Source organism: Ovis canadensis, chromosome 6 (genome assembly GCF_042477335.2).
Source record: "Ovis canadensis isolate MfBH-ARS-UI-01 breed Bighorn chromosome 6, ARS-UI_OviCan_v2, whole genome shotgun sequence".
NCBI classification, from domain to species: Eukaryota; Metazoa; Chordata; class Mammalia; order Artiodactyla; family Bovidae; genus Ovis; species Ovis canadensis.
In genome coordinates, this window is record NC_091250.1 from 129560182 (window position 1) to 129585473 (window position 25292).

General features: G+C 51.9%; 1 protein-coding gene across 1 annotated transcript in view; it reads left to right on the forward strand.

Annotated features, from left to right (window-relative positions):
• The window catches only part of LOC138442753 (epididymis-specific alpha-mannosidase-like), a 40570-nt gene extending 15839 nt beyond the window's left edge, over nt 1-24731 (forward strand). Inside the window, exons 4-19 of the mRNA XM_069594778.1 lie at nt 7864-8036; nt 8414-8502; nt 9099-9276; nt 9957-10155; nt 11010-11200; nt 12239-12377; nt 14160-14293; nt 15979-16253; nt 16888-17079; nt 17574-17826; nt 18945-19055; nt 19133-19325; nt 20812-20949; nt 22714-22826; nt 23169-23289; nt 24489-24731. Of these exons, the coding sequence (XP_069450879.1) occupies nt 7864-8036; nt 8414-8502; nt 9099-9276; nt 9957-10155; nt 11010-11200; nt 12239-12377; nt 14160-14293; nt 15979-16253; nt 16888-17079; nt 17574-17826; nt 18945-19055; nt 19133-19325; nt 20812-20949; nt 22714-22826; nt 23169-23289; nt 24489-24586 (2597 nt within the window). The 3' untranslated portion in view covers nt 24587-24731. The remainder of the gene's footprint in view (nt 1-7863; nt 8037-8413; nt 8503-9098; nt 9277-9956; nt 10156-11009; nt 11201-12238; nt 12378-14159; nt 14294-15978; nt 16254-16887; nt 17080-17573; nt 17827-18944; nt 19056-19132; nt 19326-20811; nt 20950-22713; nt 22827-23168; nt 23290-24488) is intronic.
• The last annotated feature ends 561 nt before the right edge of the window (nt 24732-25292 follow it).

The window sequence follows — 25292 nt, forward strand, 5'->3', positions numbered from 1 at the left end:
CAAGGCTATGGTTTTTCCAGTGGTCATGTACAGATGTGAGAGGTGGACTGTGAAGAAAGCTGAGTGCTGAAGAATTGATGCTTTTGAACTGTGGTGTTGGAGAAGACTCTTGAGAGTCCTTTGGACTGCAAGGAGATCAACCACTCCATTCTGAAGGAGATAGCCCTAGGTGTTCTTTGGAAGGAATGATGCTAAAGCGGAAACTCCAGTACTTTGGGCACCTCATGCGAAGAGTTGACTTATTGGAAAAGACTCTAATGCTGAGAGGGATTGGGGGCAGGAGGAGAAGAAGACGACAGAGGATGAGATGGCTAGATGGCATCACCAATTCGATGGGCATGAGTTTGAGTGACCTCCAGGAGACAGTGGTGGACAGGGAGGCCTGGCGTGCTGCGATTCATGGGATTACAGAGAGTCAGACACGACTGAGCAATTGAAATAATGGACTAATCAGAACAGACAAAGAAATAAAAGGAATCCAGATTGGAAAGAAGTAAACTTCTCACTGTTTGCTGATGACATGATCCTCTACATAGAAAACCCGAAAAACTCCACCAGAAAATTGCTAGAGCTAATCAATGAATATAGTAAAGTTGCAGGATATAAAATTAACACACAGAAATCCCTTGCATTCCAACTCACTAACAATGAGAAAACAGAGAAATTAAGGAAGCAATTCCATTCACCATTGCAACGAAAAGAATAAAATACTTAGGAATATATCTGCCTAAAGAAACTAAAGATCTACATATAGAAAACTATAAAACACTGATGAAGGAAATCAAAGATGATACAAATAGATGGCAAAATATACCATGTTCATGGATTGGAAGAATCAATATAGTGAAAATGAGTATACTACGCAAAGCAGTCTATAGATTCAATGCAATCCCTTTCAAGCTACCAAAGGTATTTTTCAGAGAACTAGAACAAAAAATTTCACAATTTGTATGGAAATACAAAAAAACTCAAATAGCCAAAGCAATCTTGAGAAAGAAGAATGGAACTGGAGGAATCAACCTGCCTGACTTCAGGCTATACTGCAAAGCTACAGTCACCAAGACAGTATGTTACTGGCACAAAAACAGAAACATAGATCAGTGGAACAAAATAGAAAGCTCAGAGATAAATCCATGCACCTGTGGACACATTATCTTGGACAAAGGAGGCAAGAATATACAATAGAGAAAAGACAATCTCTTTAACAAGTGGTGCTGGGAAAACTAGTCAACCACTTGTAAAAGAATGAAACTAGAGCACTTTTAACACCATACACAAAAATAAATTCAAAATGGATTAAAGATCTAAATGTAAGACCAGAAACTAAAAAACTCCTAGAGGAAAACATAGGCAAAACACTCTCCGACATAAGTCACAGCAGTATCCTCTATGACCCATCTCCCAAAGTAGTGGAAATAAAAGCAAAAAATAAACAAATGGGACCTGATTAAACTTAAAAGCTTTTGCACAATGAAAGAAACTATAAGCAAGGTGAAAAGACAGCCTTCGGATGGGGGAAAATAGTAGCAAATGAAGCAACTGACAAAGAACTAATCTCAAAAATATGCCAGGAACTCCTGCAGCTTAATTCTAGGAAAATAAACGACCCAATCAAGAAATGGGCCAAAAAACTAAACAGATATTTCTCCAAAGAAGACATACAGATGGCTAACAAACACCTGAAACGATGCTCAGCATCACTCATTATCAGAGAAATGCAAATCAAAACCACAATGAGGTACCATCTCATTGGCTGCCATCCAAAAGTCTACAAACTGTAAATGCTGGAGAGGGTGTAGAGAAAAGGGAACCAACCTTCTTACACTGTTGGTGGGAATGCAAACTAGTACAGCCACTATACAGTGTAGAGATTCCTTAAAAAACTGGAAATAGAACCGCCATATGACTCAGCAATCCCACTGCTGGGCATACACATTGAGGAAACCAAAATCAAAAGAGACACGTGTACCCCAATGTTCATCTCAGCACTGTTTATAACAGCCAGGACATGGAAACAACCTAGATGTCCATCAGCAGATGAGTGGATAGGAAAGCTGTGGTACGTATACACAATGGAATAGTACTCAGCCATTAAAAAGAATACATTTGAATCAGTTCTAATAGCTGGATCCTATTATGCAGAGTGAAGTGAGTCAGAAAGAAAAACACCAATTCCATAACTAACACAAATATATGGAATTTAGAACGAAGGTAATGACAACCCTATATGCGAGACAACAAAAGAGACGCAGGTGTATAAAACAGTCTTTTGGACTCTGTGGGAGAAGGCAAGGCTGGGATGATTTGAGAGAATAGCGCTAAATCATGTATATTATCATATGTGAGACAGATCGCCAGTCCAGGTTTGATGCATGAGACAGGGTGCTCAGGGCTGGTGCACTGGGATGACCCAGAGGGATGGGATGAGGAGGGAAGAGTAAGGGGGGCTCAAGATGGGGAACACATGTACACCCATGGCTGATTCATGTGAAAGGATGACAAAAACCACTGCAATATTGTAAAGTAATTAGCCTCCAATTTAAAAAAAAAAAAAAAAACAGCTGGCTTGATGGTGCTTTTGCTTGTCTGGAAAGCTTTCAATTCCTCCATCAAATCTGAAGGAGAGTCTTGCTGGTAGAGTATTCCTGGTTGTAGTTTCTCCCGTTCATCACTTTAAATGTATCATTCCATTCCCTTCTGGCTTGCAGAGCTTCTGTTGAGAAATCAGCTGATAACCTGATGGGAGTTCCCTGGTATCTTATCCGTCATTTTCCCCTTGTTGCTTTTAATATTTTATCTTTGTCTTTAATTTTTGTCAGTTTGATTACCATGTATCTTGGTGTGCTCCTCTTTGAGTTTATCCTTCCTGGGACTCTCTCTCATCTCTTACTGGGACCCATATAATGCAAATTTTGGTGCATTTAATGATGTCCCAGAGGTGTCTTAGTTTGCCTTCATTTCTTTTCACCATTTTTCTGTATTCTGTTCTAGGCAATGATTTCCACCGTCCTGTCCTCCAGGTCATTTTCCATTCTTCTGCCTCCGTTATTTTGCGATGAATTCTTTCTAGTGTATTGTTCACTGCTGTTTGTTCTTTAGTTCTTCCAGGTCTTTAGAAAATATTTTTTGCCTCTTCTCCATTATTTCCCCAAGATCCTGCATCATCTTCACTATCATTATTATGAATTCTTTTTCTGGAAACGTGCCTATCTCCACTTCATTTAGTTGTCTTTCTGGAGTTTTATCTTGTCCCTTATTCTGGGACATTATCTTTCTGCTTTTCACCCTGATTAACTTTCTGTAATGTGCTGTTTGTTCTAGCCACTGTGAAACTGTGAGAGGCTTGAGAATGCAGGCTCCAGCTAGAAGTCTATTCCCCTGACCTAACTGGGTGGGGTGGGGGTCTTCCCTGGTGGCTCAAGGGTAAAGAATCCACCTACCAATGCAAGAGATGTGGGTTCCATCCCTGGGTTAGGAAGAGCCCACTGGAGAAGATTCCACTGCAGTATTGTGATCTGTGAAATTCCATGGATAGAGGAGCCTGGCCAGCTAAAGCCTACATGATAGCTTACTGTGAACGATATCAGATTGGTGATTTCCGAAGGCAAAGATTTTCCTTCAGGACCAGGAACCAGTCTTGATCACTCAAGAGATTTTGTGTAGCAGAGTTTCATTAAACTATGAAAAGGGACAGGGGAAGCTTCTGACATAGACATCAGAAGGGTTCAGAGAATGCCCCCCTCTCTGGTCTCGCCAAAGGAATTGTATAGTTTTTAATTGGTTATTACAATGAATCAAAAGAATGTCCCAAGGTTATAAAGTCCTTTCTAGATCTACTCCCATAACATACATTTTAAGATAACAGGATTAGTCAGAAGGTTTTCAGGAAGGAGAAACATGACCTCAAGCAGGGTACATTATTGTTATATAACCCTTAGTAAGGAAACATAAGGAAAATAGCGTTTGTCCTTTCTTCCTCCTTGAGAACTCCAGACCCCTATCTCCTCCTTGAGAGCCCCAGACACCTGTCTCCTCCTCGGAGACCCTGGACTTCTGATCAACCTGCCCAGGGACTGACTCTCTCAATCCCCCTTTTTCTTTTGGGAAAATTATGTTGCCAAGGGGAAGGGGCATCATTTTCATTCCATAACTACTTCCTGCTGTTGAGGAGCATTGTCCCTAAATTGTTGATGTAACATATTCTCCTCACCCTCATACTGAGGGTCTCTGATCCAGGGGACCCAAGTAGTAGTTGGAGGAGGTTGTGGCTCTTACAGGAGCTTGGACAACCACCTGTAACTTAAAAGCTTTCAGACAGTTAGAAACAAACCCCATTTAACAGTTATAGATATAAGGCAAAATAGGCATTAAACCAAGTTAAAATATAATCAAAATTAAAAGTTACATTATGTCCACAGTTAAGGTACAATATGTTATATCAGTCCTTCTTAGAATTGGTTGATGTCATCAGATGAAGAAGAGTTGAAGAAAGTCTTTCCTTGAAGTGAAGAAACCCACCATGGAAAGCCCTCAATTGATGAGGAGATTGAAAAGTTGAAAGCTGAGTCACATAGTTAATTTTAAGCCTTCAGGAACTATGACAATATCTTCACAAAACCAGTCTGTCATAGAGACAGGTCCTTCTTCTTAGGGGGAGTTTGAGCCCTCGTTAAAGCTACAGGGAAAACATTAAACCAACTGTCTCATGTTTCTGAGTTTCCTACACAGATGCCTCTTAATAATGTCATTAGCCTTCCAACTTTTTCTGAAGATTGGGGTCTCCAGGAACAGTGTAAGTGGTATTCTATTCCTAGAGCTTTTGACACGCCTTGAGTTATAGTAGTTTTAAAGATGGAGCCATTGTCACTCTGAGATTTAGAGTTTAAGACCCCACTTATATCATGAGAAGTCAGTACAGTAAGATTTTGTCTATTAATAAGCTTAGGAGCTTTATGCATTAGCAAAACAATAGCATCAATTATCCTTTAAGCAATGTAGCCATAGCCTTTTCTTCAGTAACAAAGGAAATAAGCTCTGATCCTATGGGTAAGCTCAAAGCGGGAGCCTGCCAGAGAGCAGTTTAAAGAGTCTTAAAAGCCTTTTGAGTTTCTGGGGACCACACCAGCTTGTCAGTTTGGACCTGCTAAGTCTCAGTTATAAGTCAATATAAAGGCCAGGCAAGTTCTGCATAACCCAGAATCCAAATGGGGCAGTTGCCTGATTCCTAAAAATCCTCTCTTGTCTTAAAGTCATAGGTAAGGGATGACTTAATATAGGTTTAACTCTAGAAAATATCACTCAAATCAGTGGCTGAAAAATATTTTCTGTTTCAGCAATTTTAGACAATAAAGTATAAGGATTAGGCACTAATTATTTGTATGTCTTGAACAAGTCTCCATTTACCATTTGACGTTTTTTACACTCAAAATACGAGTCTTGTATGGACTGTTGCAGGAAATTAACAGTCCTTGTTCCTTCACATTTTTAATGATTGGCTTTAACCCATGTGTGCTCAACACACAGTTTTTCCATCAACCCACACTTTGAGATTTACATTTTGTTCAACTAATGGGAGAGAAAGAGAAAGCTCCATATGCATGAAAACAAATGCCTAGACATTGTTCAGTATTTCCCTCCCCAGAAGGGGTGAGGGAGACTTCATCACAAGAAACTTGTGAGAAAACAGCACCGAGTCCCAGTTACTGCTTAAAGGATGACTGAAATTATAGCATGTGACTCATCCTGACAGTCCATTACAGTAGTGAACTGGGAGGAAACTGGACGAGGTCTTCACTGAGCACAGAGAAATTCTCCTCAGTTTCCGAAAGAAATCGACTGATTGGCCCTTCACAGTTATTACTATCTGGAGTTTCTCAGGTGTTATTAGGATGGGAGCTTGTATGGGGACCCAAAGCACCTTCAGTCATGATTATCTTGAGAGTCCAGCCCCTGGAGGCTACACCTCAGAGGGTAGTCTCTTCTCCAGTATGGTCTTTGCAGGCCAATCCCACTTGAGACACTTCTCCTTTCCACAGTAATAGTAAGCCCATCCCTTTTTACCTGGGTCCCTCTTGGCATTTTTCTCAGGCTGTTTCAGAGCAGGTCTAACAGCCATTGTTGGGGCATCAGTCTTCTGACTTGCTCTTTTTCCTTATTTTCCTCCTCATCGTCTCTGCCATAATATATTGTCTGAGCCAGCTGCAACAGTGTTTCTGAAGACTGATTTGGTCTAAAAGCCTGTTTTAGTAACTTATGGCAGATATGTGGAGCTGATTGAGCGAGGAATCTATTTTTTAAGATCATTTCTCCATCTGAACTTTCAGGGTCAACATCAGTAAACGTATCGAGAGCCTCCCATAATTATCAAGGAATTTACCAGGAGTTCCCTCCCTGTTCTATCTCAGCCATTTAGCATATTTAAAAGTCAGTGCACACTCGCTTGAGTCCTGCACGAATACATCCAGCAAAGGGAGTCTGTTATGGGAACTGCTTGGCTCCCATAGGGAGAAGGGCTAGAGCCACTCATCTCTAAAAGTAGTAACTTCCCCCAAAACTCAAGCTCTTGAGTCTTGAGTCAGTGTCTGTCCCAAAACATGTACTACATCTCACCAAATAATATCATAAGGTAAAATTAGTCCCATAAAGTCTTCCATGTACCTTTTGGATCCTCTAAATAGTCTACTGAGACTGAGGCAACCCCTCCTAGAAGGGTACCCTGATTCTCAGCCTGTTCATTTGGAAGCCTCAGATACAGAGGCAAAGTAAGAGAACAGGAGGGAGCTGTAGGTTTCCCACCCAAATCTGTACCCATAGGACACAAGTCTGGAATGTCTTGCAGAGAGATAAAGAGCAAGACAGATGGCATTTCTACCCATTTCTCTTGCTTTCTTCAGAACCAGTCTACTTGTAAAACAGTACTCTACTTAAGAGACCCTTCAAATGGCCAGGATTCCCCATCTTTCACAGGATACCATGACCGTTCAGTATCACAGAAGAAGATCAGGCATGTCTTCCTAACCTCTGAGAATCAAACTTCTCCCAGTATTTAAAAAATATATACTTTTTTTTTTTAAGGAGTGGTTCTGGAACTGTTAACTTCCATATGTTAGAGAGAAAAAAGCGCCATCCACAACCATGGTTTTTTTCCACCAGAAGCATCCTTCCCTGCTCTAAATGGGGGTTTAGACAGACTCTCCACCAAAGGTTTCCTTCCCTGGTCAGACTTTGTCAGTCCCTTACCAACGCAGGCATCTTCCTCATCCCTCTCGGTTCTACCACTGAGGCGGGGTGGAGATGCACAGGGGGTAGACCTGATAGCATCCCAGGCTGATGTAGTTCCATACCACCAAAACCTTTGTTTGACTGGCCCTTTTCTCTGATGCCATCCGGGGTGGAGCACAGTAGTTTCCCCAGAATGTTTCCCAAGCTCAGGCTCCTAGGGGAAGCATCCATCTTTCGCGTGCCTGTGTGCATTCCTGAGCACAGTCCTGACCGCAGTAGAAGCAGTGAGTCATAAAGGGCAGACAACAGCCAAGATAGCCCATCTGAGTGTAACCAGGCCAGTGTATGTGTAGCCAAGATGTGGTGGGGGGTTGGCCAGAGATGAGATTATATTGAGGGGAAACCCTTGGGGAGCTGGAATCAATGGCATATCAAATTTGGAACTTTCTGCAGTCACCTGATTCGTGCTTCTATGGGCTGGCTTATAAATCATGCATTAAGATGTGAATAGACCAATGATTCGGGGAAGAAGTCCTAATATTACCATCTATTTCAAAACCCCTCCTTGCCTGTTAGGTGGCATCTCAGCCCTGGAGAAGGGCACAGGGCCCTGAGGGAGTGACAAAACTTATCTCTTTGCAGAAGGACATGGGTTTCTCTATGAAACATTTGGGGTCCGGCCACAGTTCTCCTGGCAGGTGGACCCATTTGGTGCATCCTCCACGACCCCTACCCTGTTTGCCCTGGCGGGCTTCAATGCCCATGTCATCTCCAGGATCGACTACAACCTGAAGGAGGCCATGCAGGATACCCGGGTGAGTGGTGGGCCACATCTACTCATCTACTTTCTCACCATCAGAACTGAAAAAAGCTCTGTACCTTTAGTGATGGTGATGAGCTCCCCATGTCTGGGGATATTCAAGCTGAGTTAGAGACAGCCTGGCAGGTCCTGGCAGAGAGTCCTGCCCTGAGGAGGGTCAGATGAAAGTGCAGACAGGCAGCATCTGGAGGGCCAATTCCTCCGCCTCCTGTGGCTTTGAGAGGTCAAGGGGAACCTTGTGGAGGGGGCAGCAGAGGGAGACCTGAACCCCTGAGATCAGTGGGTGCAGCGAGAGACTCAGGTGGGGCCTGCGGAGGGGAACCGGCAGCCGTGTCGCCCCTGGGCCCTCACTCCATCCCTCCGGGTTTGTAGGAGCTGCAGTTCGTGTGGCGAGGGTCCAGATCCCTGTCGGCGCAGCAGGAAATCTTCACACACGTCCTGGACCAGTTCAGCTACTGCTCGTGAGCACCTGCCTCGGGCCAGTCCCCATCCCAGCACCCTCCCTGGACCACCTCAGCCACACCCTTCATGGCCAGCCCTGAGGGCATGCACTGAGCACGCATCTTACAGAAAGAATAACTTAGGCCTGGACACCCAGCCAAGGTCCCGCGGTAGCAGCCATGGGGCAGATGGAGTGGCTCAGGCGATTGAGTCAAAACTTCCGAGTTCTGGCACCAGCCCTCCTGTGGGCTGTCTGGTGGGGGGCCCTGGGTCCAGTCCCTCTGCCCTCTATTCCGGGGGGGCTGTGGGTGGGGACTGAGCCCCCCTGAGCAAAGGAGGTGGGATGAAGCAGCAGCTGACAGAAGAGGCAAGGGGGACTCACTAGCAGGTTCTGGGTGCCCTGTAGGATCAGGGTGAGGTGCCCAAGTGCCCACAGGGCTCACACAGGGGCATCTTCTGTCCACACAGCTCTCGTCTACCCGCCACCACACTGTCCAGCCCCTGATGGGAGACGGAGGCCTCGATGCTCTGGCCTCCCTGAGCCCTGCCTGCCTCCCCACCCTTGTGCTGCTGCCATTTTCAGGGCAGGGCCCCCTAATGCTCCTCTCTCCCTTAGTGAGGGATTTAACTGGGATGGCGAAGCCATCTTCCCAGGTACATCCCCGAATGACATGTACCTCCAAATGCAAATCCCTGTCACCGAGGACAACATCCAAATATTTACCAGTTTCCTGGTGAGGAATGCATTGACTCGAGCCACCTGGTTCCGGACACCACACGTCCTCTGGCCCTGGGTAAGTTGGGGTCCCTGGCCCTGGTTCCTCAACTCTGTGCAGGTGTTGCTCTCTTCGGTCTGACCCCAGGACTTGCCTCCTCCCAAGACTGTGTGTCCACCTCTAACCATTCCAGTGTCCATTCAGGCAGTGGGCCATCCCAACTCCAGCTCAGTCCTCCTTCCCTTCACCCCAAGTCCTCACCCAGTCTACCAGCTTCTCCCCCAACCCTGGATCATCCCCACAGTCTCCACCTCCACGGCAGCCCCTCCTTTACACAGGCTCCAGCTCCTCCGCAGCTCTCCCCTCCTTTCCCCTTCTCAATACTGTGAGCAGAGGCCTCATCCTGAATCCTGGTTCCCTACTCAGGGGCTGTGAGAATTGGGACCCTGTGAGCCTCACTTTTCTCATCTGTGAAATGGGGATGATGACAGGACCTGCTCCATTGGCTGAATTTGTCTTATAATGAAAGATACCCTCATGGGACAGTGCTGGACACTCAGTCAACATTGTTGTTGCAGCTAAACTGGACGGAGCACCTTCTGTGCTCCCAGAGGAGAGAGCTAGTGAGCCCCGTGGAGGGCTTCGGTGTCCACCATGGGGAGAGAGGGACGGTCGTGCAGATGAAGAGACGCTATCCCTGTGCAGGCTGGACTCTGTACCCAGAAGGGCTGGGCATTCCTTCTGTCCCCTGGCTGCAGGGATGTGACAGGCAGTTCTTCAATGCCTCGCTGCAATTTGCCAACATGGACATTATAATGGAGTACATCAATAGTGAAGCATCGGAGCTCAGCTTATCAGTGGAGTATGCCACGCTCGGCGACTACTTCCGGGCTGTGCACTCTGACCAAGTCTCCTGGCAGGTCCGAGACCACCGCGACTTCCTGCCCTATTCCTCGGGTAGGAGCCTCTGGGGGGTAGGGAGGGATTCGGTGCAAGGGAGATGTCACCAAAGCAGTGACATGTGGTTTCCCAGTCTCCTCAGCTCTGCCAGTGGAGCCCACAGGGCCACTGGGTCAGACAGCCCTCCCTCACCCGCCTACCTCCTGTGGACCGCCTGGGGTGGGGACAGATACAGGCGGGCTCAGTGTTGTCCACTGTTCCTTTGCCGGTTCCTTTCTTTCACAAGAGAGGCTTGAGTGATGTCCAGAGGCAGCCTTGGTTTCCGCTGGGGCACTGGCGGGGGTTGGTCATGCCCTGTGGGGACTTCGTCATGCCATGACCTTTGTGTCCAGGGTAAGGAGAGTGATTTCAGGGATCTCAGCTCCCAGTGGCCCTGCCAGCCTGCCCCCATGGACAACCAGAGGGACCTGGTGGAAGGCATGCCTCTCCAGACCCTGATTTTCCTCAGTGGCACACAGGGGCGGCCAGCACTCCAGCCCTTCCATTCTATGTCCTGACTTCTTGGCCCTCATCCCTCTACCTCCTCCTCTGAAGTCCTCCAGGGCCCCTTCCCACAGGCCATCCCAGGGGCCCAGGTGCTCACTGGGATTCTTTCCTCGTCACAGTGTCAGGCCTCCCCCGGCCTGCCCCTGCCCAGCCTGACCCTGCCAGTGGCCCAGGCCTTCCAGGGATCTGGTACCATTGCTGACCTGGCTGGACCAGGAACCCTGAGATCACCTGCTGGCCTAGGCTGTGTCCCTGGGGACCCAGGCAGATCCATCCTGACCTCATCTTCCTCAGCATTTCCCAAGTGGGGCTCAGGGGCCTCTAAGGGCAGGCCCTCCCACTGACTCCTGCCCTTTTTCTCCTAGACATGCATCATGCCTGGACTGGATTCTATGCCTCCCGAAGTGGGCTCAAGGGGCTGGCAAGGAGAGCCAGCAGTCTGCTGTACGCTGGGGAGTCCATGTTTACTCGCTACGTGCTGTTGGCTCCCCACCGGTTCCTGGACCCGGCCTGGGGCCTGCAGCAGCTCCAGCAGCTCCGCTGGGCAGTCTCCGAGGTAACACAGTGCCTCCCAGAGACAGGACAGGATTGGATATTCCGGGGCTGTGTGCTTCCCCCTCCCTAGGCCAGCGCACCTCCCTGTCCCTTGTTGCTATAGGTCCCTTTTAGAGATGAGAACACTGAGGTCACCACCGAGGTCACAAGACCATGCATGATGAAGCTGCCCCAAGGCTAGGACCATGGCCTGCCAGGGCCCAGCTGTGGTTCAGTAAGATTTAAAGCCAGACTGTCCCAGAGCAGTAAGGGCGAAGTGGAGCAGCATTGGTGTCCAACAGTCCTGGCTGGAGTCAAATCTCAGCTCAGCTCTATGAGCTCAGGGTTCCCCTCTCTGAGCTCTAATTTCCTCCTTGAAAAATGAGAACTACATGCTCACTCAGGACATTAATAGGACAGTTGAATGTGATAATACACATATGCTGGTGGGCTCTGTAGCTGACACAAAGGAAGCTGTTCATAAATCTGCATATTATTTATTCCCCACTGTGCAGAAGGGAAAACTGAGACACAAGATCTCCTGTAACTTGTCTCCTCTCCAGTCAGAAATGGGCCTCACGGCCCATGAGATTCATAGTCACTAAAGGGAATTACTGGCAGGGCCAGTCATTGTGTGGGTGTGTGATGGGATAGACTTTAACATCCATCAGGGTGGGCGGACTTGTGGCTTCACCCCACGGGGACTCAAGTTTCCCTTCTGGGAAGTGGAGGTCATGAGCACCAAGCCATGTGTGGGGCTTGTCTGGAGCAGATTATGAGCACTTATGAGATGACAGGGTAACAGGGCGGAAGGGTCCTTTTCAGAAATCTGTTTTCTGTTCAGCATCAGGTACACAGCTATGTGTTTTCTCAAGGTCAGCAACACTTGGGCAAGATCATTAGCCACTCTGGCCTCAGATTCCTCTTCTGAGAAACCCCCAATTCTCCAGCACCACCTGCTGAGAGGGAAGGGATGTCAGGGCCCAGTGGAGATAAGGACAGCAGGTGCTGAGCAGAGGCCAGCCTGACCCCACTCTTGCTCTGCTCTGGCACGGCCCAGGTCCAGCACCACGATGCCATTACCGGAACTCATGTTCCAAGAGTGGGTGACATGTTTGTGGAGCACCTGAGCACCGGGATGGAAGGGGTGCACAAGCTGATGGCCTCCATCATCCAGGATAGGTCTCCAGCCCACTCAGGTAAGCGAGGCCCCTGGGGGCACAGTGGGCCATGGAGGGGTCCACCTCAGTCTGGGAAGAGAGCCTGAGGGTCAGGGGACGGGCCGGGACACCTGAGCTACAGACTTGAGTCCCATCCAGGGGAGGCTCTCAACTCAGCGTGAACTGGGCAGGTGCCTTCACTTCACCGAGCCATTTCCTCTCTGTGATTCAGCAAAGGCTGATATGCCAACTAGAGGCAGGAATAAATGCTAAAGCAGTCTAGATGTTGCCAAGCACACGGCTTGCACAATTTAGCGTAACACCTCACATCTCTGAATAGCTGGAAGTGTTACTGTCCTCACTTCATAGCTGAGGACACACATGGAACAGAGAGGTCATAGAGCTGCCCAGGGTCACACAGGGAGGATGATACCCATACCCCTGAGCTGCCCAGGGTCACACAGGTAGGAATGGTCCCCATACCCCTGAGCTGCCCAGGGTCACACAGACAGGATGATACCCATATCCCTGTGCTGCCCAGGGTCACACAGGTAGGATGATACCCACACCCCTGAGCTGCCCAGATTCACACAGGTAGGATGATACCCATACCCCTGTGTTGCCCAGGATCAAAAAGGTAGGATGATACCCATATCCCTGTGCTGCCCAGGGTCACACAGATAGGAATGGTCCCCATACCTCTGAGCTGCTCAGGGTCACACAGGTAGGAATTGTCCCCATACCCCTGAGCTGCCCAGGCTCACACGGGGAGGATGATACCCATACCCCTGTGCTGCCCGGCTCCGCAGACAGGATGCACATGTTCTTTTGACTTTGCGGGTTTCACGGGTAGAGGACGAGTGATCACCCTGTTTGCCTGAGGGGATTCACCCCTGCAAATCCTGGGCAATCAGAGATAGGTGCCTTCCCTGCAGGAGCATGTGGCCCGCCCACCTTCCCAGGGTCCACACTCACCCTGCTCTCTCTCACTGTGCCCTCCCCACTCCGCCCCTCCCCTCACCTGCCCTGCTCTGCCCTCGGCTCTGTGTCCGTGTGCAGTCCCATCTTACCTTCAGACACTGGAAGGGCCCCGGGGTCAGGAGTGCAGCAGACTGGAATCCTGTCCACAGGCACTGGTGGTGGGAGAGGATGATAGTCATAGAAAGGGAGGTAGAACTGGGTCCTTCCAGTATATGGTGAGACCAGCCATTCCCATGAGCTCACGGGGGCAGCTCCCCAAGGAAGGGGCAGGTGGAGACCCCAGAAAGGCATCCAGCCATGGGAACTGCCCGGGCAGAGGTCAGGGACTGGACAGTGTGTGCAGTGTTCAAGGATCAGGGAGTCATTGAATGTGGTCATAGATGGTCACCTGGGGTGGGGGGTAGAGCAGAAAAAGAATCCAGGTTCATACCAAAGAGGGCTCCAGTGCTGACCTTGGTGATTGACCTTGACCCTCTAATCTCCAGAGAATTGTCTGTACATTGCCAAGCGCTCCAGCTTTGGAGCCAGGCCTTAGGACATGGGTCACCTTGGACAACTAACCCTTTGCTATAGACCTCAGTCTTCTCACCAGTAAAGTAGGCTGACAAGGATATAAGCCCCTCATCTCTAGGGGCATGCTCCCCCCCCCCCACCTGGGAACCAGAACCCAGCTTGTACAGATGAGGAAAGAGTTGCATGTGGGAGCCCATGTGTCTACCTGTCCTTCTCCCTGGACTCTGCAGAACTTGTCTCATCTGCCTCAGTTTCTCTTGTTTCAAGGGGCACCAGGGGTGAGGGGTGGGTCAGGTGGCGTCACTAGAGCCTGTTCTCTGTGTGCAGGCCCAGAGCCTGGGGGTCACTTTGCGGTGGTCTACAACCCGCTGGCCTGGACGGTCACCACCATCATCACCCTGACTGTGGGCTTCCCTAATGTCAGCATCACAGACGAGTCAGGGCACCCTGTCCTGGCACAGGTAAGGGGGACATCCCGTCTATGGTGCAGGCCCTGTTGCTTCCCCTGCTCTGCACTGGGCCCCCGAAGTGGGCATCTAAAGGGAAGAGGTGACACGCTGCCTGACTGTGAGGGGTGTCCTATGGGTGAGTCGCCATCAGGGTCAGCGGATCCACCCAGCGGACTGACCCTGCCCTTTGCGTACCTGGGTTGACCAGAATCCGCCTGTAATGCAGAGCCACAAGAAACATGGGTTCAGTACCCGGTCGGGAATATCCACTGCATGAGCGCATGGTAACCCACTCCAGTACTCTTGACTGGAGAATCCCATGGGCAGAAAGCCTGGCGGGCTACAGTCGATGGGGTCACCAAGAGTCAGACAACACTGAGGTGACTTGGTGTATATGTATATAACCCTGTGTCAATTTCTACTTCTCATGGGGAAGCCAGCAATAGTCTTCACTGCGCATCTTTATGGAGGTGCTGTCATAGGGGCAGGCCCCAGCTGCGACACCCACATCCTGTGTGATCCCTCCTCATCTCCTTCCCAGACCTGGAGCTAGACTTGATTATAGAGGTGACCCTCCTGTTACCAAGCCAGCCCTTCCTTGGGGAGATGGATCGAGTAATGCCATCAGTCAGCCATTCAGCAAACATTCCTGAAGCCTGTGCTGGGCTTGGCCCAGATGAATGCTCATCCCTGGACTCGGGAGCCATCCTGGGATTCAAGGAGCAGACGCAGAAATGGACAGTTAAGGTGTGGGGTAATGACCAGGCAGCCAGGGCAGCGATCCTTAGCTGAGAGAGAGAGGGGGAAGATTCCTCTATGTCAAGGTCAGGGGAGGGAAGGGTGTTGGGTGGAGTAGACCCGACATGGAACATCTCCCTTCCCCACCCAGAGGCACCACCCACCAAGCCCAAATGCTCTTTCTTAAATACTACTGAACACCTAGTATGTGTCAGGAGTTACTCTAGGCACTGGAGGAAATTTAATAACCAAATAGACAGAAGTCCCTGCACTTGGGGGGCTCCTATTCCAGTGGGGGATCCAGGCAAGAAGAAAATCAGAAAGGATAGGAGTGACAGATGACAACTGTGGTGAAGGAAAACATCAGGACAGGTTAGGGCTGTGGGGTGGGGATGGGTGTCTGCTTTTTAGTTCAGAGAAAGGCCGGGCTGGAGGCTGTGAGGAGCCGCATGGGCTTGCCCGTAGTGCCCCAGACCTTCCCACAAGACCTGGAAGTGACACTTGCTTCCTAGAGACTGAAGAACCTCCTGCCTGGACCCAGTGCCCTCATGCAAATCCCTTCCCTGAGTCAGATGACACAGAGGTGGAGAAAGACCTGCAGGCTGACCTGGAAACCTCCCTCCTCGGAAAAATCAGAGGGCTAGGAGACAAGGGAGCCCCCTCTAAAGAGGTCAAGGGAGCAGTGTGAGCAGTCTCAGAGGCAGGAACAGAGGGGAGTGTGGGAGGAGGGCAGGTGGTTTGCAGCCCCAGGAGAGGAGGAAGAGGGGAGAGGAGATTAGACCTGGTTGAGCAGGGAGGGTGCAGGAGGGGAGCCAGCTCAGCCCCATGTTGGGTGACCAGCTGTCTCCATGCCGAGCAAGCACTCCATTTGCCAGGTGTGTAAGCCCAGGGTTTCCAAGGGAACGGAGGCACCTTCCATCCTGACAGCCATCATTCATCCCATCCCTTGGGTCTTTCAGGTCCAGCCCTCGAAGGAGATGCCCTCTGCCTATGACTTGCACGTGCTGACCACGATCCCAGGACTCAGTTACCGGCACTACAGCATCCAGCCCAGCAGGAGTTCCCAGGAGAAAACTGGGGAGCCTGAGCCCTTTGTAGCCAAAACCATGCAGTTTGGAGGCCGACTCAGGAGAAGTGCCCGGCAAGTGGGTGGGAGCCTGGTGCCTGTGAATAATGACTGCTACATCGTCTTCCTGGACCTGGACACCAACCTGATGCACAGCATCTGGGAGAGGTAAGGTGCAGTCGTTGCTGTCTCTGAGGCCAGGGTGTGATGGTACTGAAGCTCCCTGTAGTGCATCGAGCTCTATTTCTAAGTGTGTGAGTCTAGGCCAGGACACAGAAGCAGCCAGGACCTACAGGATCCAGCAGAGGTGGTCAGGGGGAGGGTGTGGGGAGCAGCAGAAATGGAGTACAGCCCCAGAACATTCTGAGTCTCCCTGGTCAGGCTGGGAAAGGTGCAGTCAGAGTGTGGACTTAGGCTCCATCATGGCTCAAGCCCCACGCATCTTTCACCTCCATCAAGCCCTCGTGACTCGAACCTCTTTTCTGTCTCTCCAGACTGGCCTACATTGACATATCATGCAATGAGATTATTCCATATGTGGTACTTGGCAGGCTGCCTTCTTTCAATTCTCGTCATGTTTCCAACTTTCCGGCACGTTGAAGAGTGAATGAGACCCCTCATTCTTCTTGCAGATTCAATAATATTCTGTTGTACAGACAGACAACTTTCATCCTGTTGAAGGGTCTCTTCATCCCTGGCTCGTGGCTGGCGTCTCCATGGAGGCTCTGTGAGCCTGGTTCCAGCATGAGGATGACATGTTTTCTGTCATGATGACAATGCTTTCTCTTTCCTCTGTGTGCAGGCAGAGTAACCGAAAGGTATACATGACCCAGCAGTTCATGGAGTATCACACAAACAGTGATGTCAGGAAAGGCCCTGTTTCAGACAATTATGTGTTTACACCCAGCGGTGCAGCGGAGCCAGCGTGGGAGGCTGTGAGGATGGAGATCGTGGAGGGGCCGCTGGTGACTGAGATCCGGCAGTACTTCTACAGGTGAGGGTGGCCTCCTGCTTGTGCTCAGCACATGGAGGTGCTCACGGGCAGGGGAATGAGGAAATGAGGGCCCGTCATGCTTCAGACACCCAGCTCCTGGACCTGGGCTTGGCACACGGTCCTTTCTCCATGGAAGTTCGATGACGTCATGAGCTGCTCCAGTCTCTGCCGTCCTGCTCTGCTTGCCTGAGCTGTGTCACCTTGGTGGGACCTAAGTCCAGAGGTGGGACAGGAGCCCACGGTGGCAGTGACCTAGACACGAGAGCAGTTGTTGTGTTTTCATGAGCAGGACAGATAGAGCCCCCAGGCCTGGTCGGGTAACCAGAGTCTTCAGAGGACAGGGTCCCTCCTGTTCTATTGCCCAAGCAGGCTACCCGGCCCCCAACCTGCAGGAAGGATGGAGGGAGGGAAATGGAAGGACATGAAGGAAAGAATAAGGGAGGTACATCAGAAGGCACCCTGCGCTTGACCTACCTGTCCTGCTTCTCCTCCAGGAAGGTGAACGACAGTGAGCCCACATTCGCCATCTACTCCCGGCTGGCCCGCAGTCCCCAGGGCTCTGACGGGGAGCTGCTCTGCCATCGCATAGAGCAGGAGTACCGGGTGGGCCCCTTGGAGCTGAACCGCGAGGCCATCCTGAGGACAAGCACCAAGCTGAACACGGGGCGGGTCCTCTACTCAGACAACAACGGCTACCAGATGCAGCGCAGGCCCTACAGGGACTACAAGAGCAACACCATTGCTCGGGTACGTCCTGAGCTGTCCTGGAGTTGGCTGCTGTAGACCCAATCTTGATGGCCAATTTCCAGAAAGCAGGAGAGTCCCCTTAGGGCCAGATCATCTCTGGAGCCCCACTGCCCTGAGTCTGCCCCTAGGGCCTGTGGCCAGGAGTGTTCAGACCAAGTCTCAGAGCTCTGGGGCCACCGCGGATGAGCTGTCTCCCTGAGGTCTGTGTGCACCGCGGGTCCTCCTCGGTCAGATGGATGACCAGCTGGGGGTTGCTTGAGGGTTAAGCACGTGGTGCCTGTCTAGGCCTGAACCGGGTGTGCCCCTCCTTGGCTACTCAGAGGTGAGCCACAGCCTGTCCTCCAGGGAGAGCTGAGCAGGGGCTCGATTCCAAAATCATTCAGTTCCCAGACCTCGCCCTCCAGAAGCATGACCTTGGGTGAGTCCCTGGCTGTCCCTGGACCTCGGTGCTCTCCTGGGAAGACAGCGACCTCCCCCAGAGCTGTGCTGAGGTCTGGGATGATCCAGGGGCAGCGCCGTGCTGGGCACCTCCTGAGCCTTCCTCTAGTTAGTTGTCTCTCCTTCCAGAGGGACCTGGAGAAGGGGTGTAGCTCCTCCCTGCTCTGTCTTCCGTGAGCTTCTGTCCATTCATCTCTACAGCTGTTCTTCACACACTGTGCCCTGGGCTCCAGAGGGTCCAGGGCTATCCGCCCCGGACATCTTCCTTCAAAACAGGAAAGGGCAGAGCTGTGTGAGTGCTTTCCAGCCCAGACACCAGCACCTTTCTATTTGGGAACCCCTGGCTGGGGGCCATCTCTGGCTGGAGTGGCACAAATGCCTCACTGTCTCCCTGCACCAGGGGGACGTTTCGGGCACATTTTACAGAGGGGGAAACTGAGGCTTGGGCAGGCTGGCTGTCCCAGGGCATAAGGTCAGGAAGCAGTGGAGCTGGATTGGAATACAAGTATGTCCATCTCACAAGTCAGAGCCCCCACCCCCAACCCCATCACTACTGTGCCACCCTGGGCTGCTGCTGTGCCCATGCAGGAAGCCGCCTGGGGCCAGAGGGAGACCCTGGTCCTGCTGGCTGACCTGGCCCACTGCTCCCATCACAAGCCTGCCAATGTTTCTGTCCACAGAATTACTACCCCATGGTGCAATCGGCCTTCATCCAGAGCAGACACAGCAGGCTGGTGCTGCTGTCTGAGCAGGCACACGGCGTCTCCAGCCAAGGGAACGGGCAGGTGGAGGTAGGAGGAGGCCCCTCTGGTCACTCTTGGGGACCCCAGGGCCCAGGCAGGCCCGGTCAGACAGTTGTCCCCTGCAGGTCATGCTCCACCGGCGGCTGTGGAACAATGATGAATGGGCCCTGCACAATGGCCTCACACTGAACGACTCCTCGGTTGTCCACCCAGTGCTCTGGCTCCTACTGGGATCCAGGGCCCTCACCAGTGGCCTGCGCCAGAGGAGCAGGCTGGAACTGCAGCACCGGCCCGTCGTGATGCTCAGGCAGCTGAGCGGTAAACGTGCCCCTGCCATCACTGCCCTCAGGGGAGCCAGCCTTTCCAGGGATGGGGCCGAGCTCGTATTGATAGCTAAGGGTGAATGATGTTGATTTGATCTTGAAGAAGATTTAGCTTTGGGATCCCGGCCCAGGCTTGATCACTCAGACCTTTTGTGTGGCAATAGTTATATTACACTGAAAAATGACAGAGGAAGTGTCTGACATGGACATCAGAAGGCGGCGGGGGAGAACCCCACTTGGTAGTTTTATCAACGACTTATATACTTTCACCAGACCCACTCCCACAACAGACATCCTAAATTAACAAGGTTAGAATTAACCAGAACTTCCCTGGTGGCTCAGATAGTAAAGCATCTGCCTACAACGTGGGAGACCCAGGTTCAATCCCTGGGTTGGGAAGATCTCCTGGAGAAGGAAATGGCAATGCACTCCAGTATTCTTGCCTAAAATCCCATGGACGGAGGAGGCTGTTAGGCTACAGTCCATGGGGTTGCGAAGAGTCGGGCAGGACTAAGTGACTTCACTTTCGCCAGATCCACTGCCACAAGGAAGGATAAGATTAGTCAGAAGGGACTTGTTAAGAAGCAGAAACATGTCCTAGAGCAGGATACTTTTTATTATATTATAGTTAGCACCGAGTTTAAAGAAAAACACACTCTTGAGCAAGATAAGTTGTTCTGTTGTGTAATTAGCTCTGGGCTTAAAGAAACTTAGTCTTAAACTTTGTTGTCCTAACACCTCAGAGTTTAAGTAAACACATCTTTTGGGTCTGAGACAAAAGCGAAAGTGAAAGTGAAGTCGCTCAGTCCTGCCTGACTCTTTGCGACCCCATGGACTGTAGCCTAACAGCCTCCTCCGTCCATGGGCTTTTCCAGGCAAGAAGACTGGAGTGCGTTGCCATTTCCTTCTCCAGGAGATGTTCCCAACCCAGTGATTGAACCCGGGTTTCCCGCATTATAGGCATCTGCCTATACTGCTTTACATCTGTCAAGGGCAGAGACCCCAGGGAAAGGTTCTGATTGGCCCTGATCGAATCACGTGACCCAAGCCTGACCAATCACTGAGGCCTGGGAATTGTAACGAGATGGCGGCTCCAGCTGGAGCCCAGAGTTGAACAGAGTATTTCCTGAAAGAGGAGGGCTGAGTCCCTCTGGGCAGAGGCAGCTGTAGATGACAGCATGGGAGCTGGGGTCTGAGACCTTCTTCTCAGAGCAGGTCTCTGTGTGAACTCCCTGCAAGTTCTTGAAGAAATGGTGTCTTCTCTGCTCCCATCTCCCAGTCTGCAGTTTGAACCGGCTGGACCAGAGATTCAAGGCAGGCTGGGGCGTTTGCACCGACAGGTGCATCAGGCTGCCTGCCGTGTGGGCCACAGGTGGGAGGGAGTGAGATCAGATGAAGTGGGGGACTTAGTGTGCTGAGTTGTGAGAGTCAGGAGGAGAATTTGGCCCAAAGCCTCTCTTTGTTGTCCACCTGCCTTTCAGAGATTGTCCCGCGTGGCTCAGGCTCCAGGTGGCAAGAGGCCGTGACGCTGCCCTCAAGAGTCCACCTGCAGATCCTCAGCATCCCCGGCTGGAAGTACAGCTCAAACCACACAGAGCACCTGCGGACTCTCCAGAAAGGTGCGGCAGGTGTTCAGGTGTCCAGACTCACTCCTGCCTCCACATGTCAGCCCGGTCCCCCAGCCCATCACTGGACAGAGGGGCTCTCCTCAGAGTTGTCCAGGCTCTGTGACGTCCTGCTTCTTCCAGAGCCTTCTCCTAGAGCCTCAGACACTGGTGTCCCGATGTATTTTCGGCTCAGGCATGACTTTGATGAGGCTCCGTTCTTGCATTGAAAAATGATTCTAATGTCAGGCACTGTGGATTGAGCCATGGATGACACAGGAAACATCCCTGTGCTCAGCGCGCCCCTGTCCACAGACGGAAGCGGGCAGCTCATCAGAGAGCAATGACAGTGATCTAAGGAAGGTCCCAGCTGGGCATCACTGAGGGCTTCCTGGTGGAGGCAAGATCTTCCAGAAACGAAGAGGTCCTGTACCCCTTACCTCCCCCTTTAGGCTCTAAGAAGTTCCAGGGTAGGGCTGACTGTGCCCCAGCCACTGCTGTGTCCCCAAAGCCGCACTCAGGGCCTAGGGTGTTCCCATATAAGTGTCAGCCCAATTAAGAAGGAGGAACAGAAAGAGGTCAAGGCCAGAAGTTACCTTTGTGCCTGATAAACTGGATCTATGAAAGGCTGGGTCACGCCTGAAGCCACGTGGTTTCCTGACCTGACCTCCAGCATCCCTGCACCACTGCCCACCTGACTCATCTAACGGGGTGGACGGGGTGTGTGTGTGTGTGTGTGTGTGTGTGTGTGTGTGTGCAGGGGTGTCGGGGTGTGGGGGTGTGTGGGGTGTGGGTGTGGATGTGTGTAGGTGGGTGTGTGGGTGTGTGGTGTGTGTGTGTGTGTGTGTGAGAGAGAGAGAGAGAGAGAGAGAGAGAGAGAGAGAGAGTGTGTATGGCCAAGCCACTGAGAAAGCACCTCTTGGAGGCTGCTGTACTGAAGTAAGGGAGACACGGGCTGGGCCAAGCAAGACCCTCTTCCCAGGGAGGTGAGTAAGAAGCTGAGCGAGGGGAGCACTGGCGATGGCAAGAGGGCTGCCTGCCTCCCCAGAAACAAACAACCCCCTTATCATCGTCACCTGCATCACCATTATCATCTCCAGCATCATTTTCCAGTGCCAGAAATCCTTCCCTGATTCTCGAGCTCCAGTCCCTAAACCCATCACTTGCATGGAGACAAGAGACTTCGCAGACCTCTTATGCTGCAGTAACAAGGAGCCCACACGCTCTCTGCCTCACACAGCACAGTTCATTTCGACCCCTTGCTCTGTGGGACCAGCAGGGTGGCCCTTCTCATTTGTTCTCCAACGACCAGAGATGGAGGCTCTAGTACGACACATTTCCTAGGTCTTGGCGGCAATGACCTGACACATGACCTTTGTAATGGTGACTCATCTTCAGGGTTACAAGGCCACACTCCCCTTCACAGGGGCCAGGGCAGAGAGAATCTTCCAGAGAACAGGAGGCTGGAGGGACAGGCCGAATGAGGACCTCACCAGTGAATAAGAATGAAGACTTGCCACACTTCAGCACCGGCCTCAGTGTGGGCGGTGGGAGGCAGTAGCTTTGGTTGCACCTGGGTTGGAGTCCTCCCCCTCCTTAATGCACACCAGCTGCGTGCCTGGGCAAGTGCCAGCCCCTCTCTGAGCCTTGTTTGGCTCATCTGCAAAGTGGGGCTGTGTTAGCTGCCTCCGAGGGAGGGTGAAGATATGAAAGGGAGGTGAGAGTATAAAGTGCCAGGCCGAGACTGTGTCCTCATGCCACCTTCCTTCTGTCCCCAAGACCGAAAGCACGAGCCCAAGGCAGACCTCCGCCGTGTCCTGCTGCGGCTCCAGCACCTGTATGAGGTGGACCAGGACCCGGTGTTGTCTCGGCCTGTGACGGTGAACCTGCGGGTAACCTGCCCCTCTCGTGTCCTGCTCCGACATCACTGAGTCAGGCCCCCAGGAGGAGGCACCCTCGGGAGACAAACCCTGGTGTTTGGGTGTTTGCTGGGGCAGCCACACCTGCCTGCCACCTGCTGGGAGTATTGATCCAGCCAGCCCTGGGGGTCAGCTCCTGCCAGGCTCAGTTCCTCATCTGTAAAATGGGACTGCCCCTCCTCCTGCACGGACTTGCGCTACAATGAACGTGAGGGATGCTGGGCCCGGGCCCCGGTGTGGCTGCCCTTCTCCGTTGGGTTCTCTGCTCAGATCTGGGGTCCAGGTGCTCACCCCTCCCTGTGCTCTGTCCTGCAGTCTGTGCTGGGGGGACTGGGCTCCGTGGTGTCCGTGGAGGAGCGCTCACTCACAGGGACCTGGGACGTGAATGAGATGCGTCGCTGGACCTGGAGCACGCGGGACCCTCACCACCACAGAGGTCCGGGCTCCCTGGTCCTGATCCGGCCCCGGGTCCCCAGCCAGACCCCAGCTCTGCCCCTAAGGCCTGTGTGACCTGGAGCTGGCCGTCCTTCTCTGGGTCTCAGTCTTCCTGAATCAGCTGCAGAAGGTTATAGACTCTAGGCTTCAGGTCAGTCTCCACGTGCCAGAGCCACAGATAGGTTGTGTGTGTGCGTGCATGCACTGGTGTGTCCAAGACTACACCCCTCTGCGGCCTCGAGTGACCGCAGACTTTAGGCGCAGCCCAGGTGTTGGGACGGCTGCCCCGCTCTGCGTTGTGCTGCACGCACACACTGCTTCCTGCCTGGAGACATGTGCCCCGGCCGCTCCTTCTGCCTGGAAAGCCCTTGGCCCTTTATCTGGCCCAGGGCTGAGTCAGTAGCCTCCCTTGCTCTCCCCTCTCCCTCACTTTGCTCTGTCCCATTTATCTCCTTTTCTGCCTACTGCACACAGCATAGCCTGGCTGCATAGGTAGGCACGTAGTCAATGTATGATAGACAGATGGATAAAGGGAAGATTTGATAGAAAAAAGGATGGAGGGAAGGAAAAAAAGTGGATGGATGATGGACAGGTCAATGGTTGAGTGATGGATGGATGGAAGGAGCAAGGAAGGAAGGAAAGGGAATGAGTGAAGGATGCATGAAAGGGAGGGACATGGACGGCAGATGGACTGTTGTGTAGACGGAGGGTGAACAGATGGACAGGAGGACGCAGGATGGAGGGCAGCATGAAAGGATGGGAGAGGGTGTGGTGGGTGACTGGATGTCTGCAGGGATGGATGGATAGAGGGATGGATGCAGGAGCCAGTTTCATCCCAAGGAGGAAGCCTAAACCCCAGGCTGTGTCTAAGGACAGCCCACTGAGATCAAGGACAGGGCCCCTCATGGCCTCAGTGAGACAGCTCTTATGAACATATCCAGGTCCACAACCCACGGAGAAACCAGACAAAGCAGGGCCAGAGCCCCCTGTACCTGGCTTGACTGTGCTGTGCCCTCAGGGGAGGCCAGAAATGAAAGAGGCTCCCCGGGAGTGCAGTCCTGTCAAGAGGGGTCAGCTGAGGGTTGTAACCACGGACCACAGACGCAGCAGGAGCCGTATTGCCAGGGGGATGCGGGAGGAGGGGACCTGACGAAGCAGGAGTTCCAGGGGCCGTGCTGGACTGACCCTCTCTGCTCCCAGGCAACTCCAGTCGGCCCTTGCCACCACCAGGAGGCCCCGAGGTCACCATCTACCCGAAGGAGATCCGGACGTTCTTCATTCACTTTCAAGAGCACTGAGCCCTTGGCAGATTCTTGGACCGAAAACACAGGAAAGCAGCCTAGAGGGATGAGGGGAAAGCTGCCAATCTGGTGGGCTAAGGGCAGGAAATGGGTGGATGGGGGGGTGTCCTGACTTCTTAAATAAAATTGCATTAAGGACCTATGTCTTCCCCTGCCCACTGGAGCCAGCCCTCTCTCTCCTCTCCTGTTACGGATGGTAGCTTCACACACGCTCACACTCCTGCTTCACCTGCAAGAGTCGAAGCCAGGAAGTTCTCCCAAAGACAGAAGGAACAATCCCCAGGGATAGCAAAATGCATCTGCCTGCCTCCTGCCGGATCTCAGCAAGTCCACCAGCGTTACCACTGGCCTTGCTGTGTCCCAGGCACCTTCATGGGCTCATCCCAGGGTGGAGACGCCCCTGCTGTGGAGGGATATGCCTAAGATATATGGGAGGGAGCTACAGCACTGGCCTACTGACCCGGATGTGTGATGCCAGGCTCTGCGTCCAATCTCATACTCTTGCCCTGGCGCTTGGGCACACCTGCCCTACAGGAAGTTCCTACAGCTCAGGCCACCGAAAGATGGAAGGAAATCATGTAGCAAGTGAAACATGGAAAACCCAGTGTAAGGATTATTAATATTAAGGAAGCCCCTGGCCTCATAATTTCAGGACCAAGAACAGCAGCTGCCTCAGGACTCTGTGCCCCTGGTGACCATTATG